Below are 21,266 nucleotides of genomic sequence, written 5' to 3' on the forward strand. Positions count from 1 at the left end.
TGTGCACGCTCTCTCTCTCAAATAAACAAACATTTAAAAAAAAAAAAAAGAGGGGTGCCTGGGTGGCTCAGTTGGTTAAACATTCAACTCTTGATTTTGGCTCAGGTCATGATCTCACAGTTCATGAGTCTGAGCTCTGCATCCAGCTCTGCACAGGCAGGGCAGAGCCTGCTTGGGATTCTTTCTCTCTTTCCCTCTCTCTCTGCCCCTCCCCTGCTCACGCGCTCTCTCTTCTCTCTCTCAAAATAAATAAACATTATAAAAAAAAAAAGAGTACACGTATCATAATGAGATAAAATAAAATAAAAGCCAGAACCCCCTCCCCCCTGCAAAAAGGAATCTCAGCTTTACCAGGATCATGTTAATTTTTTACTAAATACTTTAAACACTTAATCTTCATAGTTGTGAAATACACAAACATATCAATAAAAAATTTTTTAAATACCTGTACATCCACCACCTAACCTTATGCTTAATTTCCTAAAAAGATGAGGCACATAAAACATTACATATAAAATTGGGGACTGTGTAACTCCTCACCCTTCTCTCCCTCCCATCTTTGAAGTAATTCGTCAAGAATTCAATGTCCACTACTCCCAAGTACGTTTTCATGTCAATTTATTTATTTATTTATTTATTTATTTATTTTGAGAAACAGAGGATGCGAGGGAGAGTGGCAGGGAGCGGGGAAGAGAATCCCAAGCAGGCTCCATGCTGCCAGCACAGGGCTGGATCTCATGAACCATGAGATCATGACCTGAGCAGAAATCAAAAGTAGGATACTTAATTGACTGAGCCACCAAGACCCCCCCATATGTCTGTTTAAAACAAATGAACTTAAATACTTAAAAGTAGGTGAATACTTTCAGATTAAAAAATAAAATGTTTAAATACTTGTTGTTCTGTCATTTTGGTCTTGTTTGTTTTTTAAATGTTTATTGATTTTTGAGAAAGAGAGACAGACAGAACATAAGCATGGAAGGGGTAGAGAGAGGAGACACAGAAACCGAAGCAGGCTCCAGGCTCTAAGCTGTCAGCATAGTGTCCGACGTGGGGCTCAAACTCACAAACCATGAGATCACGACCTGAGCGGAAGTCAGACACTTAACCGACTGAGCCACCCAGGCGCTCCTATTGTTCTGTCCATTTGAAGAGTACAAGCCAGGTTTAACTAGAAATCATGTAGATATGGCCAAACTAAATCAGGTGAGTGCTTTCCTGCCAGCCAGATTCAGGAAGACAGAGATATCAAGACTTATAAACTCTGGCAAGTCCTTATTAGTGACCAGCAGTTCAACAGTAAACAGAGGCGCCAGAATTACCTTGATTCCAAAACCAAAGACCCCACAAAAAGGAGAATTACAGACCAATCTCCCTGATGAACATGGATGCAAAAATTCTCAACAAGATACCAGCAAACCAAATCTAACAATACATTAAAAGAATTATTCACCATGATCAAGTGGAATTTATTCCTGGGCTGCAGGGCTGGTTCAACATCCGCAAATCAATCAATGTGATATATCACATTAATAAAAGAAAGGGTAAGAACCACATGATCCTCTCAGTAGATGACAGAAAAAGCATTTGACAAAATACAGCATCCTTTCTTGATAAAAACCCTCAATAATGTAGGAACAGAAGGAACATACCTCAGGATCATAAACGTCATATACAAAAGATCCACAGCTAATATCCTCAATGGGGAAAAACTGAGAGCTTTCTCCCTAAGGTCAGGAACATGACAGGGATGTCTACACTCTTACCACTGTTGTTCAATGTTGTGTTGAAGTCCTAGCCTCCGCAATCAGACAACAAAAAGAAATAAAAGGTATCCAGATCGCCAAGGAAGAAGTCAAACTTTCACTCTTCACAGACCACATGATAGTCTATGAGAAATACCTAAAAGACTACACCAAAAAACTGCTAAAACTGATATATGAATTCGCCAGAGTTGCAGGATATAAAATCAATGTACAGAAATCATTTCATTTCTATACACCAATAATGAAGTAGCAGAAGGAGAAATCAAGGAATCAATCCCATTTATAACTGCATCAAAAACCATAAAATACCTAGGAATAAATTTTAGCAAAGAGGCCAAAGATCTGTATGCTGAAAACTACAGAAAGTTTATGAAAGAAATTGAAGAAGATACAAAGAAATGGAAAAACGTTCCATGCTCATGGATTGGAAAAACAAATGTTGACTTTTTTTTTAAGTTTACTTATTTTGAGAGAGAGAAAATGCATGAGCAGGGGAGGGGCAGAGAGAGAGAGAGAGAGAGAGAGAGAGAGAGACAGAATCCAGAGCAGGTTCCGCACTGTCAGCACAGAGTCCGATGCAGGGCTCTAACTCACAAAACACGAGATCATGACCTGAGCTGAAGTCAGACGCTTACCTGACTAAGCCACCCAGGCACCCCAGAACAAATACTGTTCAGTGTTGATACGACTCAAAGCAATCTATACATTCAATGTCAATCCCTATCAAAATAACACCAGCATTCTTCACAGAGCTAAACAACTCTAAAATGTGTATGAATCCAGAAAAGACCCTGAACAGCCAAAGCAATCCTGAAAAAGAAAACCAAAGCTGGAGGCATTACAATTCCAGACTTCAAGCTGCATTACAAAGCTGTAATCATCAAAACAGTACTGGCACAAAAACAGACCCACAGATCAATGGAACAGAATAGAGGACCCAGAAATGGACCCACAAATATATGGCCAACTAATCTTTGACAAAGCAGGAAAGAATATCCAATGGAAAAACGACAGTCTCTTTAACAAATGGTGTTGGGAAAACTGGACAGCAACATGCAGAAGAATGGAACAAGTCCACTTTCTTACACCATACACAAAAATAAATTCAAAATGGATGAAAGACCTAAACATAAGACAGAAAACCATCAAAATCCTACAGAAAAAAACAGGCAGCAACCTCTTTGACCTTGGCCAGAGCAACTTCTTACTAAACAAGTCTCCAGAGACAAGGAAAATAAAAACAAAAATAAACTATCGGGACCTCATCAAGATAAAAAGCTTCTGCACAGCAAAGGAAACAAACCCCAAACTAAAAGGCAACTGACAGGATGGGAGAAGATATTTGCAAATGATATATCAAATAAAGGGTTATATCCAAAATCTGTAAAGAACTTATCAAACTCAACATCCAAAACACAAATAATCCAGTGAAGAAATGGGCAACAGACATGAAAAAACACTTTTACAAAGAAGACATCCACATGACTAACAGACATGAAAAGACGCTCAACATCACTCACCATCAGGGAAATACAAATCAAAACCACAACGAGATACCACTTCACACCTGTCAGAATGGCTAAAATGAACAACTTGGAAAACAACAGATGTTGCCGAGGATGCAGATACGGGAACACTTTTGCACTGCTGGTGGGAATGCAAACTGGTGCAGCCACTCTGGAAAACAGTATGGAGGTTCCTCAAAAAGTTAAAAATGCCCTATGACCCAGAATTGCACTACTAGATATTTATCCAAAGGATACAAAAATGCTGATTTTAAGGGGCACATGCACCCCAGTGTTTATAGTGGCTCTAGCAACAATAGCCAAATTATGGAAAAAGCCCAAATGTCCATTGACTGATGAATGGAGTAAGAAGATGTGGTATATATACACAATGGAATACTATTCAGTGACCAAAAAGAATGAAATCTTGCCATTTGCAATATGGATGGAACTAGAATGTATTAGGATAAGAGAAATAGGTCATTCAGAGAAAGATAAATACCTTATGATTTCACTCCTATGTGGAATTTAAGAAACAAAACAGATGAACATAGGGAAAGGGAAAAAAATATGATAAAGACAGAGAGGGAGACAAATCATAAGAGACTCAATACAGAGAACAAATACGGTTGCTGGAGGGGTGTTGTGTAGGGGGATGGGCTAAATGGATGATGGGTATTAAGGAGGGCACTTGTTGGGATGAGCACTGGTTTTATATGTAAGTGATGAATCACTAAATTCTACTTCTGAAACCATTATTACACTATATGTTAACTTTGATTTAAATAAAACATTTTTTTAATTAAAAAAATTAGTGAACAGCAGCCAAATGCAAACGAGATGGATGTGCACATTGGACAGAAGCCTTCTCAGTTCTTTAAGCTAAATCATGACTTTGAAGAAACAATCCTGAGAAACACAGACATGGTTCTGAAGAAGGTAATGAACAACCAGGAGAGCTCCTGGTGATGACAGAGGGAAAAGAATTAAGATCAGGGAGAAAATACCTTGTAGGAGACTTGTTGATCTGCTAATAAGGATTTAATCACAAATGAGACAATCGGAAAAAATAAAGACCAAAAAAATGACAAAAATAAACATCAAGAGTATCACAGCACTGTTCTATCAAAACCTTAACATTAAAAAAAAAAAAAAAAACCTACATGGGAGGAGAAAATAGCTTAAAAATGAAAGGAAAAGAACGTAAAGAACAAAGCTTCTAGCCTCAGATGTTTGTATTTTAAAAAAATTTTTTAACACTTTTTATTTATTATTTTTGAGAGACAAAGAGAGACAGAGCATGAGTGGGGGAGGGGCAGAGAGAGAAGGAGACACAGTATCTGAGGCAGGCTCCAGTATCTGAAGCACGCTCCAGGCTCTGAGCCGTCCACACAGATGCTACATGGGGCTCAAACCCACCAACTGTGAGATCATGACCTCAGCCAAAGTTGGACACTTAACCGAATGAACCCCCCAGGCACCCCCAGATATTTTAAAATAGAGAGAATGATATACAAATCTAGAAATGGACAGTGGACAATCTTGCTCAAAAGAAGCAGGTAAAGATGCAAAAAAAAAAAAAAAGATGCAAAGTCGTATCATTGCAGAGAAAAACTACTCTTAGTCATCTGGAGGATAAGAAAGGTTCATTCTCAAAAGAGAACCAAACTGACTGACAGTGGGAAGACCCACTGGAAACGGAAACCTTAAGCTCAAGAGTTGACGGAAGACTGCCAAGGGAGAATGCTCAATACTCCCTCACCTTGCTGACAAGGTCACTGCTTAAAATAAAACAACAAAAAGGCGCCTAGATTTATGCCCAACCTATGAGAAAGGGCTAACTGCTGAAGTGGCAGTGAACAGATGCACTGGGGAATGAGGACTGGACACGTGAGTGCTAACTATAAGCAAGGTGGCGAGGGGCATCACCTTGGATTTTCTAACAGGAAATAAGACAATGAATGACAGACAGTAGGACACAAAACTCAAGGAAAATCCAGAGAAAAAGTATCCAATTCTAAGACCTCAGATAAAAATGATTAAAAACTCTGGAAGACACTAAATACAGTAACTTGGGAGTATGAGAGAGGCAATCTCCAAAAAACAAAAGGCAGTGGAGCTTAGGTGAGCACAAGTTGCCAAACAACAAACATGGAAAACAGATAAAGAGTAAATTACTAATGATTAATGTAAGAGAATGAACATCAAAAATATAAAAATCTAGAAGACTAATATCAGGCATGGAAAATGTTGATGATCAGCTATCAAGCAAAAAAGGAAAAAATCAATATGACTACAAAGGGAATAACAAAAATAAAGTCCCTACCCAGAAAGGATTAGAAGAAAATACACAAAATGTCAAAAATGACTGAGTTTAGGTGGTAGACTGTGGGCAACCTCTTTTCTTACTCTACTTTGCTAATTTTCTTTGGTGAATATAAATTGTATAAAATCTAATGAAGGAAAGGTTAAAGTCCAGAGTAAACGGGCTTATCAAAAATGCTAATGGCTTTGTTTTTAAGTGTTTGGAGCAACACTGCTTTGGGAAAAGAAGCAAGAAAAAGGACAGAACTGTTGCTCTTTTGTGCTATTCTAATAACTGACAGTAAAGCAGCTATTATTACATAAGAACTAAAACCCAAGAGGGCACCTGGGTGGCTCAGTCAGTTGACAGCTCAGAGCCTGGAGCCTGATTCAGATTCTGTGTCTCCCTGGCTCCCTGCCCCTCCCCCACTCACACTGTCTCTCTCAGTCTCTCAAAAATAAATACACATTAAAAAAAATTTAAAAAAACAAAAACAAAAACCTAAAACCTAAAACCCAAGATAGATGACAACAGCGAGAATCAGTTTTAATAGACTTAAATCTTCTAGTCCAAAATTACACCTGGTTGCACTGGACTCATACTCAGCTATGAGTTCACACTTAAACAATAATCTCTAAATCAGGTAAGCTCTAGAAAATTGCAGGGGAGTAAAGTTCCTTAAAGTCTTGAGAGGGACTAATCCTGTGCTGATTTTATAAGAGGAAAAGAGAATTTCCAAACCACAGATTAAAAAGATCAATGTTGGGGTGCCTGGGTGGTTCAGTCGTTAAGTGTCCAACTCTCGATTTCAGCTCAGGTCATGATCTCACAGTTCAATTCGTGAGATTGAGCCCTGCATCAGGCTCTGCACTGACAGCACAGAGCCTGCTTGGGATTCTCTCTCTCCTGCTCTCTCTGCCTCTTCCCAGCTTGCATGCACATGCTCTCTCTCTCTCTCTCAAAATATAAATAAACTAAAAAAAAAAAAAAAAAAAAAAGGAAAGAGGAAAAGATGATCAATGTCATTCTCTGAAATTAAAAACAAAAACCAAAAAACTTCTCAGAATCTATGATCTTTTAAGAAACTAAGTCTTTCCCATAAGAAATGACAAGAGCTTACACTAATCTCTTTCTTTTTTAATAGGGTCACCAGACCAAGAAATTCAAAGAATACCACAGACAGTGTTCTACCTCAAGTTTATTTATTAAAGCATATAATCTAGTTTCTCATGACAACAAAATTAAATGTGGACCTGAAAACAGAATAAGACTAATAATTCATGGATTTTAAGATTTACCAACAAGATAAGGATGCAGAAGCCATGCATACCGAAGTGAGGAGTATAGCTAAAATGTTTAAAGGCAGAGTTAAGATAAAATCAACTCAACAGGCTGAAATAGTCTTGAAACCAACAGGATGTAAACTGATAGGGACAAATAAAAAGGTAACTTCTTTAAAGTGCCTCAAGTACAAGATGAGAAAGATTGTTTTGACGGGTGCAGTTCGTAGGAAAAAGCCCCGGATGGTTAGGTTGACTAGAAGAGTAATACAATACTATGAAATAGCTAGAACAGAGACTAGAGTAACAGTCCTGCCATACTCTCCATCTGGAATCTACACCTCACCTTATGTAGGGCATTTTGAGACTGGAAAGAATCTAGAGGACGAAGACCAGAAAGTCATGTCACATAAAGAAAGTGGGCATAGGCTGCCCATCCCTTCACCAGAAAGTTCACTGTGTGAATAAGGAAAGGACTTAATGTTGTTCTAAGAGGTACACAGTAACCAACAGAAATTACTAGAAAGCACTTTCTGCTCAACATGAGGAAATATTCAAACACAAGACCGACCACTTCATAAATAGTTCTCGTGCCATCACTAGGAAATGTTCAGGCAGAGCCAAATGACCATTGGAAACTTTGCCAAAAGGCCTGCAGCACTGGGCAGGAGGTTGGTCTAGATAACCTCTAAGGTCCTCCTTCCAACCACGAGAGCTTTGAACTTGGGAATAAGGAGACTGAAGCTGCTTACGCTGAATCACTCAAGAATAGCAAGAATTCTTACTGAAGAATGGTCTAGTACAGCATATCCCAAACTATGTTCTTGAATGCTGGCAGAGGGATTAGGAACACAGGCCTCAGTTAGACTGGCCTTCAAATCCCAGCCTTGCTGCTTACCTAGCTGTGGGACCCTGGGCAAGCTTCTCAACCTCTCAGCACCTTAGTTTCCTCATCAGTAAAACAAACGATGAATATTCTTCCCTCACAGCATTGTTCAAAGGGTAAACTGACTACCTAACAGAATGACCAGCACATAATAAGCATTTATCAAGTGATATCTTTTATTACTGTTGGTATTAAGAAGAAATAACTTGACACCTGGTATAGCTCCAGGAGTTAAGATGCTTATTACGATGTGCCCATTCTCCCAAGAGGCTAGGCCACTTAGATGACTACCTGGAATACGGAGAACACCAGATAATGATAACAACACATTTATTGGGCACTTAACTATATGTCAGTCATACCACTCTAAGAACTGTAACATTTTAATAAAGCTTCTCAATAACCCTATAAGAAGTACTGTTATATGCCTTTCCAGAAGACGAAACGGAGGGTTAGAGGCTAAATAACTTGCCCAAGGTCACGCTTCAGAAAGTAACAGGTCAGGCTTCAGAACCCATGCTCTTAACCATGACTATAACAGCTCTCAATCCTGACTGTACATGTTTAGAATTACCTGCAGAGACACAAAAAGAAAGAATGATCTCTGGGACCTTTATAACCCCCCCCTCCCATTCCGACTTCAATTGATCTGGGATAGGCAGCAGGGTTCTCCAGAGTTCAGCAACACTATGGGCATGCCACCTCCTAGAGGAAAAACAAGTTGTAATGAAAAACTTGCTCCGGCTGACATCCCAAGCAGATCGACTGCTTTTTAGAAATATCTTTAGAACCAAGAGATCAGGACTGCTTTTCCAAAAACAAACAAACAAACAAGACAAACAAAAAACAAAAAACCACCCACGGGGCACCTGGGTGGCTTAGTCAGTTAAGTGTCCGACTTCAGCTCAGGTCATGATTTCACGTTCATGGTTCGAGCCCCACATCAGGCTCCGTGCTGACAGCTCAGAGCCTGGAGCCTGCTTCAGATTCTGTGTCTCTCTCTCTCTCTCTCTGCTCCTCCCCCACTCATGTTCTGTCCCTCCCTCTCTCTCTCTCTCTCTCTCTCTTTCTCTCAAAAATAAACATTAAAAAAATTAAAAAAAAAAACAAACTACCTACAACTTTTTATTTATTTATTTAAAACTTAACCCTGAAAGTGATCCTTTTCAGGTAGGTGTCATTTTCCTACTTTATAGACAAGGAGACAGACATAAAAAGATTCAGTAACTTGACCACATTCACAAGGAAATGAATACTGAATTCTAGGAGGGCTTAGGACCCTAAAGAGCTCCAACAGAGTTGGGAGAGAAATTTGAGTGGATGATTAGGGCTGCTTTACGGAGGAAGTGACATCTGAGCTGGACAAAGCATGGCATAAGAAAGGGTTAATCAGCAGAGTGAAAAGCATGAATAAGAGACAAGATATCACAAGAAATGTTCACAGGACTATAAGTAAACAGGTGGTGAAACTATGGTGCTTAAAGGTGGAATTGTGAGAGCAGCCGCAGAGCTCTACTTCAGCCCAGACTGTACATGCACATGAATTCCAGGCTGCACAGCTGTCCTTGGCCTTCAAAGGAGTTTTCCTAAAACAGAAATCCACTCAAGCGGATGCCTGGAAACCCAGTCGACAAGGGAAGCAAGGTCATATTTCCAACTTGAACTCATGATGCAGAAAAAGAGTAAAGCAGTATCCAAAGTTGAGCTCTGCATCCAAGCTACGGTGTCCACTGGGATGGACTCAGGAGGTTTGAGTTTATGGCATCATACATATTATAAGGCACCAGAGCAGAGTAATTAAGAGCAAGGCTTTAGAGTCAGAGAAACCTGGGTTCATACCCTGATTCCACTTATCACTAGCTGCGTAAGCCTGGGAACTTATTAAATTTCTTTGAGCCTGTTACCTTCTTTGTAAAATAGGGATAAAAATATATTCCTTAGAGGGTTGTTGTGAGAAACAAATAAGAAAGGAGTATGTAATATGCTAATTAACATAGTGCCTGGTAAGAGAGCAAGCTCCCAAAAAATAGTAGCTATTCTTTCATTCATTCAACATGCTTTTATTAACCAAGTAAGCCTAGAGAAACTCTCAGCAAAGTGGTGAACTTTAAAATGCATCCAGAGGGATGTCTATTAAGCCCTTCACAAATACCCAAATTTGCAAATACAAGAGAGGGAAACTTTCTGCATTGAGTGGAATAATACAGCTTGCGAACTAAAAAAGTAGTACTTTTTCCTGTTATTCATAAATTGCTTTGGAAGACTGGGGCAGATTACTATATATAATTCATGGTGAGTTTTAGGAAGCAAAATATTTACCCTAACAAAACATAAAAATAGAATTACAAGCCTGTATCAACAGATGTATTAATGGCTTTCCCTACCAATCCCAGTATCCCTCTGACTCCCCTAAAAAAAAAGTGGCACTGTGATACACTTCCACTACATTTACAGGCAAGGAGAAGTTAACATTTCCAGGATAAAAGCAGAAAATCAGTAAGAGTCTGTAGAAGTGTAGGTTCTAATCTCAGCTCTGCCATTAACTGGGTGACCTTCACTGGGCTTTCTCAAACAAGATCATCTTTTTTTTCCAGCTATAACGTCTGAGACATAGCTAACAGCAACTCAACTTTAAACAGGTCACTTCAGACACGGAGCTTTCACAAGTCCCTTCCTTTGGGAGTGTTTGGATGAGGACTGGGCATGCAAGGCAAGGCCAGAAGCACAAGGCCATGACAGGGAAAGGTCATTCTCTGGGGAAATGCAGAAAAATGCCCCCCAAACACCGTGTACCTTTCTTCATCATGTCTCGGTCCAAGGCTACATTTCTTTGGGCAAGATTTACTTCTGATCGAAAATGGAAGCGCTTGGCTCGCTGTTCTTTCTTTTCAATTGCTTCCTACAAGGTACAGAAAAGGCCAAAGAAGTGACACGTGGAGAAGGAAAGTTAAATCACAAATGCAACATAACGATTCAGTGACAACCCTGAAGTAAATCAGAAGAAATAAGCAACATCATGCCTTTAATAATTTTTGCAGAGAACTGGCTATTGACAATGACTGGGAGAGTGTACGCTACCACTGCTATAATTTGCAATCACCTCCATGATTCAGTGCCTATCACTATGTCTGGGGCATAGTAGGAATTCAGTGAATATCTGACTCAATGAGTAATGAATGTTTTAGTTCTCTGACATTTTATTTATTATTTGGAATCATGCAAACAAATTACAACTGAACAATCTCCCTCCAATCTTCCAGGTGCAGAAACTGAGGTATAAAAAAGTCAAAAGGTTTGTTGGAGATACTCTGGCTAGTGGGGGGAATAGATCTGATGTTGGTTCTATTTCTAGAGGCCCCACAACCACCACCCCCATTTCACATCATCTGTGAGCATGGTAATCACACCTATCACATTATGTCTGCCTGAGCAGTGCACTCCCTAAAGCATTTTCCCTGTTTAAAAATAACACCAAAGCAAAGAAACTCTCTCCTCTATTCTAGGCTTGTGTCCATGGAATTGCCAGTTTTCATCTGTAAGTGACAAGCAGCACTGATACTTCACTGAAAAGCAAAATAATCAGCTTCATAAATTTTTCTCCAAGAGCTAAAATAAATCCAGATCCAGGAACTCTTCACTCATTGTATATTGACTTTGCCACCCTGGCTGAAGGTCTGACTACAAGAAAGCTTGTGGGGATTGGTGAAGCAGCAACACTTTGTTACTCCCCAATAGTTATGCTAATTTTCTTCAAGGGCTGCAAACAACTAACCTATCTTCCCTTAGTAACCTTAAGTACCAATTCTGGGGCTACCATCTTTTCCCCCACACGTTTCACATAATGGCAAACTGTACAGGAGCAAGAAGAGCACAGTCTACCGCTTTTTCAATTACAGTAAGAAAACACTTTAGTCTATTTTCTTGCCTGTCTAAAAGATGATCAGTTCCTTCTTTTGGCCTTTAAGCAATCTGAAACAGATTGAGACCCAGATAAAATATAAAAAGGTGAGCATGACATATTTATTTTTATTTTTTGTTTTTATACAGCAAATATAGTTAAATAGTACTATTATTTAGAATTACAATTCAAAATTCTATTCTAAACTTAATTGCACACATTAAAATCAGAAAGAATGTCTAAGTTGGACGTCACTAATTAAAGTGACAGATGTGTACTGTTTATAATAAGGAAAATAATAGGTTTGGCTCGGTGAGGAGTTATAGGAAAGCTGGTAATCTAGTAATAGTAATCACCAGATAAAAGGCAATACTCCCAGGTACTGAGTAATTGGGCTGACTTGGCCTTCAAAATTTAGACAGCCACATAATCAGGAAATCCTATTTTTCTAAGCCTGCAACCAGTGAAAGAATAAAGACATTTACTAACGGCCTACTATATGCCAGGTACTTTTCATGTTTGTTTCATATAAAGTGGAATCAGTATACACATTTTTAAAGAGTGGACAAAACACAAAAAAAGCATTCCCAGAGCAGAACTTTTTCCAGACATGGTTAAGCATGGGCAACTAGGTACATGGATTTTATCTTGTCATAAATGCCAGAACACAAATGCTACCTGGATGTTTTCAGGAGGCATGAAGGCATCATTGTGCAACACAAAATTTAAGTTAAAGAAATGTTTTAATCCACCAACAAAAGAAAAAAGGAGGTAAAGAATAACTGCTGTTCTACAAGTCCTGGGGACCAAGCTCATGGAGTTCACTTGCTTAGCAAAATGAATAAATTATGGTCTGTCTTACCTTGGAGGTGACATCAATTCCAGTGATGAAGCTGCCAGCCTTGTTTTCGTATCTTCTGCTTGTGTCCTAACACGAGGGGGAAGGGTGAGAAATGCTAACAGCAATTGAGGAAAAACTCATGATAAAAGATAGTTCCGTGGGGCGCCTGGGTGGCTCAGTCGGTTGAATGTCTGACTTCGGTTCAGGTCACGATCTCGCGGTTCGTGAGTTCGAGCCCCACGTCAGGCTCTGTGCTGACAGCTCAGAGCCTGGAACCTGCTTCGGATTCTGTGTCTCCCTCTCTCTCTGCTCCTCCCCAGCTCACACTCTCTCTCAAAAATAAATAAAGATTTAAAAAAAATTTTTTTTAATTAAAAATTTTTTAAAAACACCAGTTCCGCAACAGATTCCTTTGGGATAGTCATTCCTTTCAGCAATCCTTCCTCACCCTGACAACCCTTTATTATGAGGAAGCCTGTCTCAGCGACTCTGGGTAGTAAGCAATCAACCCCTCTAACAAGAAGTCTTTTCTAGACCAGATCCTGTCCCAAACCTTAACTAAGTCTATCAGCTGAAGGTATTTAGGTTAAAAAAAAAAAAAAATCTACAGGCTTCCATGAAAAATGTCCAAGATAAGTTAAGGCATACTCATTCATCTCCCCAACCCACACAGGACAAATTCATCATGTCATGCCACCAGGTGGAGCACAACTCCTCACCAAAATGCAGAAAAGTCCAGACTCCCCTAGATCTCCTGGGAAAACAGTACAGTGCAATGAAAAGAGGATGGGACATCAAAGCCAAAGACTCAAGTCACAGCTCTGACATTCACTGATTACATGACACTGTACAACTCCTTTGGTCTCTCTGGGCTGGGTCTCCTCCATGGTATCTGCCAACCTTCCTGAACTCTTTAACTGCTCTCCCATTTGCTCTACAGAACTTAACGTTTCTCCAACAAAACAATCTTGTTCCCATCTCAGAGCCTTTGCACCTACTGTTGCCCCTGCTGGGAACACTTTCTTCCAAATCTGCACACGGTTGGTTCCTTTTTTGTCATTTAGGCTTCAGCTTAAATATCACTATCTCAGAGGAATTCCCTGACCATCCTATCCCGTTGGCTTCCCACACTGCACACCCTCCCTGTCTTCTGTATACTCTGTCCCATTAATATGTTTTACTCTCTTCATAGCACTTACCACTGCTAGAAATTCTTTGTGTCCTCCAACTGAAACATAAACTCCAGTAGAGAGTTTAATAGGGACACAAGAATTGCATGTTGCACTGAATGAGTAAAGGGATGATACCTACTTCACAACTGCAGTAATATTTAAACAATACGATATAGTAAATGGTAAAATGCCACTACGTTGTTACTAGAGTCATTATCATTTGCTGTCTTTAGTGATTTCTACCTTCACCTTTTTCCATAATTTCAGTTTAAAAGCCAGACTTGCTGACATGTGGTAAAAAGTAGTTCATGTTAGATGAGAAATTAAGTACAAGAGCCATGCAGGACTGAGACCAGCCCTAAGAACCAGACCCACCAAATCAAAAGCAAAACGCCTCTCACCAACCCCTTTGTGATAAAAGACGGACCACTGCTGGTTCGTTTACGTTTTGGTCTCACTAAGGGTCACATGCTGGGGCCACGGTGAAGGTGTTATACAGAGCAGCTGGAATGAGGACAAGATGCCTCTGAAGTCACAAAAGAAACACTGAGTTTCTGCTGCTGACAAGTCCAACCCTCCAAGAGAAACCGCGAGTGCTATGTTTAACAAATATCAGCTCCACCGGAGCTGAACTCAAGGGAGACCTGGACACCGGCGTCACTCGACAGTTCCTTCTGTTCCCGCCTGCCCCCCCACCTCCTTTATCTCAAGCCCTCAGACAACCCCAGCCCCTCCTCACTCACCCCTTTGCACAGCCTGCCTCAGAGAAGCAGCAAAGGGGATGTCCTCAACTACCCCCCTCCGCTCCCCCATCTTCTCCAGCCCCCTCAACACCCATTTCCGGGCGCCCTGGGGTCCCTTCTCCCGCTGCCCGTCTCTCCTCGAGCTTGGCGCCTCCGTCCCCTGAGCGCTCGCTCCCGGTGACTCCCCCAGCCCAGGCGCCGGCCGCCTCCCCCGCGGGACACTAGCTTGGCGACCTCCTCCTCACCCCCGCCCCCCGCCCGTACCGGGATCAGTTCTTTCAGTGAGCGCCGCACCGGCACAATCTCCAGCTCGCCCTCCTCCACCTCCATGGGCTCCGGCTCGCCACGCTCCAAACTAGAGTCCGTCTCAGGCGACGGGAGGCCCAGGGCCGGCCCCGCTGGGGCCTCTGCTTTCACCGACACTCGCAGGCCCCGTACGGCCGCCATAGCCGCCCGCCGGCCGCACCACCGAGAGCCCGCCTCGCACACCCGCCGGCTAGAGCGCCGCCGCCACTGGCCATAGAGCAGCCGCCGCTGCTCCCTAGAGTGTCACCTGCTTCGGCTAGAAGCCCCTCCACTCAGCGCTCCCGCCCCCTGGTGGCGGGAGAAACCCAGGACAGATGGAGCGGGACCTGGTGAAGAGAAGGCGGGCTCGAGTGAAGACGTGGGCGGGGCCTGCTGGAGGGGGCGGGGCCTGAAGGAGATTGGTGTAGTCCGCTTTGAGAGAATAGCTATGCCTTGAGCAGTAAACCTGTTAGAAAAGGCAATTTTACTGAGAGAGCATTACATGTCAGTGTTCCAAGTGCTTGAAATCATACAACTCTGTTGAATAGGTGCTATTATTACCATTTCACATATGAGGAAAGTGAGGCATAGAAATTTACCCAAGGGTTTATTTAAGGAATAAAACCTGAACCTGAGCCTACCGAGTCTGGCTCCAGAGCCCAGAGTGAGCTTTGGTCTATCACTTCTGGGCAATATGTAGGTTTACAACATACTTGTCTTGAGAACTTTTGTCTCTTTCAAGTCTCCCAATAATTGGTCCATTTTACATGCATAAAAATTGAGACTCCAAGAGGGCAGTGAACTGCCCAAAGCCCAGAGCTTGACCCCCAATTTCTTGACTCCCCAGGGCTCAGTCCACTGTAAATTCCTGAGCATGGTTTCTTGCAACATTTCTAACAGCCTGGTCGGGAGACAGGGAGAGTCCTCTAGGCTTCCAGAGGGCACCACTGGTCAGTTTTTGCTTTGAGTCCTGATTTTTCACCTTTCTCCCTGTGTTACCTTGGTCTAGTTCTGGCCCCTAACTGGGCCCTATCTTCCCATCTGAAGAGGGCGTAGGTGGACTCCTACGGTCTCCCAGGCCCTACCAGCTCTGACGGTGGAGGAACAAATAATTATAAACCAAGGGAGAATATGATCAGCATCAGACACACCTGGGTTCCAAACTGACTGGCTCTGCCCCTTGCACCATGTGTGACTTTGGCCAAGCCACTTAACCCTTCAAAAATCTTCAGTAAAATGGGACAATATTTCTTACCTCCCCTCAAAGGAGATTGTGAGGGTTAAATGATGTATGTAGATGCAGGACCCAACGGAAGGGGTACACACATCAAAGTTTTTCTTAAATGTGGGCTGTATCGCAGCACGAACACAAGGTGGGGCTCTTTAGAGGGCTAGTTTTGCTTGGTGACAATAGTTACAACATTGGATTGAATGCATGGAATGCATATGCATGCATTTTTAAGAACATTTCGAAGACATTTTTTGCTTGGAGTGGCCAGCTTTGGATGACAGTTACAGACCCCACCGTCACACTTATTTTTAGGCCTGAAGGGGAGAGGGATGGGGAGAGGAGAAAACAATCCTTCCTCAACTTTGGCCTCAGGAGGCCAGCACATAAAGCTGGGTAGGCCCTCCCCCCTCAGCATAGGAGTCTTCTTGCTTGAGGATCCAGGCATTGCAGTTCAGCACAGTTCAGAGGAAAACCAGTCCCCTGGCGGAGCTCTAGCTGGCAGGAGAATTAGGAATCCAGAGCAAGCCAGGACATCAGGTAAACATCAAGTTCCTAGACTCCTACCAGGAAAGCCCTTTGTGCCTATCCTTTTTGGGTTCACATAATTTATCCCCACCTCACCACCTTCACTTCTGTCCTCAGTGTTAGCCTGCTGTGGTGGAGCCACAGAATTAGGAGGGGTAAAGAATAATTTCAAAACAGTCAAAAAACATGACTTACGTATAAAATGAACACATGTCAAAGTTTTTATTCACTGGTTAATGAATGAGGACACCAATAAGATATTAAAACTAGTTCAAAAGAGAATTTGAGAATGAATACAGAGTTGGTCAAAGGAATACTGAAATGAACTTAACAAGACAGGTTAATGCCCCACAAGGCAAGAAAGTGCAACCTTTGGGGTTCCATTTTCTACCAGGCAGAAAATATCTACATTGCTATTGGACAAGAATTATTTACTCATTATAAGTCTCCTATAAATTAGCCTCTACACTTACAGAGTTGTAAAATACCCTAATCAAAAGTAAGTCAGAAGTCAAGCAAAGATACACATCCCTAGAAAATCAGATGATCGCCAGCTGGAACTGGCAGGTTGGACAACACCTGACACTACACTGAGAGGACATCAGTGTAGTTCTTTTTCCTATTCCTTTTTCCTATGTCCAAGTCTGGATGATTTTTTATTGACAGAGGAAACCAGGGAAGTGGGACACTGGGACAGACAGGATAGGGAGTTCCACGAAGGAAGTGATCAAGTGGCAAATGTGGTGGAACTTGGCTTGGGTCTAGAGGTTTGTTGACTGTTGGTGACCTTGAGGAGACCAATGCCCATGAAGGGGAAGGTAGATTAATGGCGCAATGTGAGAAGTTATGGATGACTCTTTTGAAAAGTTTGTGAAGATGGAGGCTAGGAGACGAGGATATTAACAGGGTCTTCTGTGGAATTCACTTTCTTTTTTTTCTTTGACTGAAGTTGGCCACACCCTTTCCTTTCTTTCTCTCCCATTCAGGGATGAGGGGAATAAAAATAATAGAAGCATACCTCTCCTAGGGTAACAAAAGGAAGAGCCATTAAAAGGCAATATAAGCTTCTAAGGTGAAATCAAATGCTACCCAAGAACTGGTAACATGGCCCACTGACCTGATGTGATGCCTATTCAGAGATGTTCTTTAATGCTGTTTTAAATTGGGCAAACATAACCTCATGCTCCACACCCCCAAGTTCATGTCTATCCTTGGAACACGTACAGGTAGTTAGTTAAGGAAAAATTTCCACGGTTAAAAGAAAGGTCATGAGGCAGCTGACCCTGGTGACGGGGTTGTATCCATGTCCCCCAACCTGCTACACAGCTAAAGTCTTGAAAGGACTATCATCCCTCATTTTCTCCATCTGACTTGACCATTCAGCCTCATGGACACTGATGGCAACTCCCTAGTTCTTGAAACTGCACACACTCTTCCATTATAAAGCCACACTTGGTTTTTCTTTTTCACCTTCCCTGCCCCTCCTGCTCCAATGCCTTTTTGGGTTCTTCCTCTGTATCCAGTCCTCCATGGGTCAATCCTAGACCCTCTTTCTTCTCACCCCATGCTCACACTCTAGGCCATCTTATCACATCCATGGCTTCCAATTCCACTGCCAACCATACTCCAAGGACACCCACATCTCCATCTCTGGTTCTCCCCTCTCCTCCCAGCTCCAGATCCACATGTCTAACTATCTACCGCACATCTTCCCTTGAATATCTTAAGGCACCTCTGCTTCCTACGTCTCCCTCATGTCCGTCTGCTTCTTTGCATCCTCTTGGCTACTGCTCCTCAGCTTATTTCCATCCCAGCTATCATTGTATCCTATCTTGTCTGGACACTGCAGTGGCCTTCCCCCCTCCGCCCCCCCCCCCGCCTCGATTTCTCCATTTTTCTGATTTCTTCACCCTCATGCCTCCTCTACACTGTAGCCAGACTGATCCTTTCGATACACATTATCCAGGTCTGCCTCCCCTCCAGCTTCACTTTGCACTGTTCTCCTCACTCCTAACATCTCCGCTTCAGTTGGTAAGCACCATGCTCCCTCTTACCACAGGATTCTTGCACAACCGGATCTCTGTTTGGAGCTTTCTTTCCTCCCCCTTGGCCTAGTTAGTTCTTCCTCAACTTCAGATCTCAGCTGGAACCTCCTTTTCTCTGGGAAACCTCCCTAACTACTCTTAGAAAGCCACCACCACAAGCCTTTCCTATACAGCACTCATGTCAGTTCAAAATCATCCACACACATACGTGGCAACTTGATTAATGTCTGTTGCCTGCAACAGACTGTGAGAGCCATGAGAGCAGGAATAGTGTTGATTTAGCTGAGTGTCTAAGTCAGTGTCTAGTTATAGAAGGCCCTGGACATATACTGAAACGATGGATGGATTGATGGATGGATGGATGGGTGAATGGATGGACATACCTAAAGAAAATGAGACTTTTGTCCACATTATATTTAGAAGCATGGAGCAACAGATCTACTATCCATCTTTACCAAATTCTAGACCAGGGCTATCCATGTGAACCATCACTGTTTGTTAAAATCACCTAGGTAAGGATAGATACTTGCAACTGGTAGATAAATAAGTTTTGGAGATGTAATACACGGTACAGTGATTATAGAAAACAAAACTATTATAAATATTAAACTTTCTAAGAGACTAGATCTTAATTGTTCCCACCACTAGAAGAAATGATAAGTATGTGAAGAGACAGAGGTGTCAGCTAATGCTACAATGGCAATCATATTGTAGTACAAATGTATCAAATCAATACGTTGTACACCTTAAACATACTATATTAAATGGCAATTACATCTCAATTAAAACTGATGAAGAAACTTAAAAATCAACTGAAAAGATTGGAAGCTAGGAAGCTGACAAGATTACATACTGTATGATTCCAACTCTCTGACATTCTGGAAAAAGCAAAAGTATGGATACAGTAAAAAGACAGTGGTTGCCAGGGGTTGGGGGTTTGTAAGGGGTGAGGGTGGGGGGAGGGAGGGATAGACAGGTGGAACATGGGGGATTCTTAGGGCAGTGAAACTATTCTGTACCAAACTGTAAGGATGGAGACATGATATTATACATTTGTCAAAACTCATACAATGTACAACACAAAGAGTAAACTCTCAACTGTGGTCTTTAGTTAATGATGATGTGTCCGTACTGCCTCACCATTTGTAACAAATGTACCACACTAAAGCAAGATGTTACTAACAGGGGAAACTGGGAGGCCAGAGAGGAGGTTGAGAGGGTATAACAGGGGACTCTTTGTACTTTCCTTTCAAAGTTTCTGTAAGCCTAAAACTGTTCCAAAAAATAAAGTCTATTAATTAAAAAAAAAAAAAAATCGTGACTCCCAGACCAGTTAAATCAGATCTCTGAGGGTTGAGCGCAGGCATCAGGGTGTTTTCAAAGCTCCCTAGGAGATCCTGGCATGTAGGCATGTTGATAACTACTATCTAGACTGAATTGGGAATGGGAGGGGGAGACGGCAGCTGGGAGCCCTCTCTCAGCTCTGAGGCAGGTTTCCCAGGAAGGTGGGTGGATATTGGCACACCTTGCCTAAAAGGAGATGGGAGCAGGGAGGGGATCCTCTTTTGTGAAGGCCCCAGAGCCTTAGGGATGGTCCCTGGACTCTGGGGGAGACCAAGTGTACAGGTTTAACCAGCTTCTTCCTGTGTTGCAGCTCCCCATTGTTCCCTTTCTGTTCCTTCAGCATAGAGCCCTGTCCAGGCCATGGGGGGGGGGGGGGGGTGGCTCTTGAAGAGACCAAAGGTCTGCGGGCGGGGGGCAGGGAGGGGAATGTCACAAGATCCTCAATGCAGACAGCAGCAGCCAATTGCAAGGACCACGGCTAGGAAAGTGACTGATCTTGCAGGGGATGGGGCAGAGTGAGCCAGTCAGTAACAGGAAAGAAAGAGCCACAGCAGAGGGCATCTGAGAGAGAAGGCAGGAGGGGCTTCCTCCCACATGTCCTGGAGTGTGGGGCAGTAGCCTTTGGAAAGCCAAAGGGGTGGAAATCTGGGTTATAGCTATAGGGGAGTCCTGAGCTAGTTTGCTAGGCTGAGGAGCAGGAACAGGGAACTGGAAAAAGCCAGAGATATACAGGCCAGAGAAAGGCCTCATTACAGTCAGGTGGAGAGAATGGGGCTCCCAGAGGGAAGGCCCCATCTTGTGATTCAGCTGAGAGATGCTTTTTGAACGGTCTTCATCGTGGTGAAACAGTCAATGGGCAGATATAAGTTGAGAAAGTGACTCAGCCAGTGGGTGAGGTTGCAATTTCTGGGCCCCGATTCCAGTCTTGTGGGAGAAGGACTGGACACCAGACCACATACCAAGGGTGTCTCAGGGGCTATGGACCAGGGATGGATTCCTAGAGGAGGCGACTTGGAGATGGTGGGGGCCCAGGCAGTGGGGAGGGCAGGGAGGCTGACCACAAAGCTGGGATGGGCTAATGACAAACTGGTCAGCTTAACCTGGGAGGGGATTGGCAGCTGCCCTGGAGAATGAGAGGATACGGACTTTGTTCCCTGGGTTGCCCTAGCTGGAGAAATAAATGGGTCTGAGATCCCAGAGGGCAAAGCCAGGTCTGTGTATGTATGGGGGAGGGGACCCGGGAAGAAGATGGTCATTTAAGCCATGGCCACCCAGTCCACCAGGGGGCTGGAGTGATGCAGGGAGTCCTTGCAGACCAGGGCTCTGTACTGCCGGTGAGATGGAGAACAAGCCTTTCTCCAGACCCTTCTGGGCCTCAGTTGATCCCGAGTCCAGTGCCACCCACTGCATGTCTCCCCTGGCCACTCTCGGCAGGGTCCC

General features: G+C 42.7%; 1 protein-coding gene across 1 annotated transcript in view; it reads right to left on the minus strand.

Moving 5' to 3' along the window:
• Positions 1-14,877, minus strand: part of NCBP3 (nuclear cap binding subunit 3) — a 32,712-nt gene extending 17,835 nt beyond the window's left edge. The window contains exons 1-3 of the mRNA XM_058705231.1: positions 14,661-14,877; positions 12,503-12,568; positions 10,536-10,641 (exon numbers count right to left, since the gene is read on the minus strand). Of these exons, the coding sequence (XP_058561214.1) occupies positions 10,536-10,641; positions 12,503-12,568; positions 14,661-14,843 (355 nt within the window). The 5' untranslated portion in view covers positions 14,844-14,877. The remainder of the gene's footprint in view (positions 1-10,535; positions 10,642-12,502; positions 12,569-14,660) is intronic.
• Between the last annotated feature and the right edge of the window lie 6,389 nt (positions 14,878-21,266).

This window comes from Neofelis nebulosa, chromosome 16 (assembly GCF_028018385.1).
Source record: "Neofelis nebulosa isolate mNeoNeb1 chromosome 16, mNeoNeb1.pri, whole genome shotgun sequence".
Classification (NCBI taxonomy): domain Eukaryota; kingdom Metazoa; phylum Chordata; class Mammalia; order Carnivora; family Felidae; genus Neofelis; species Neofelis nebulosa.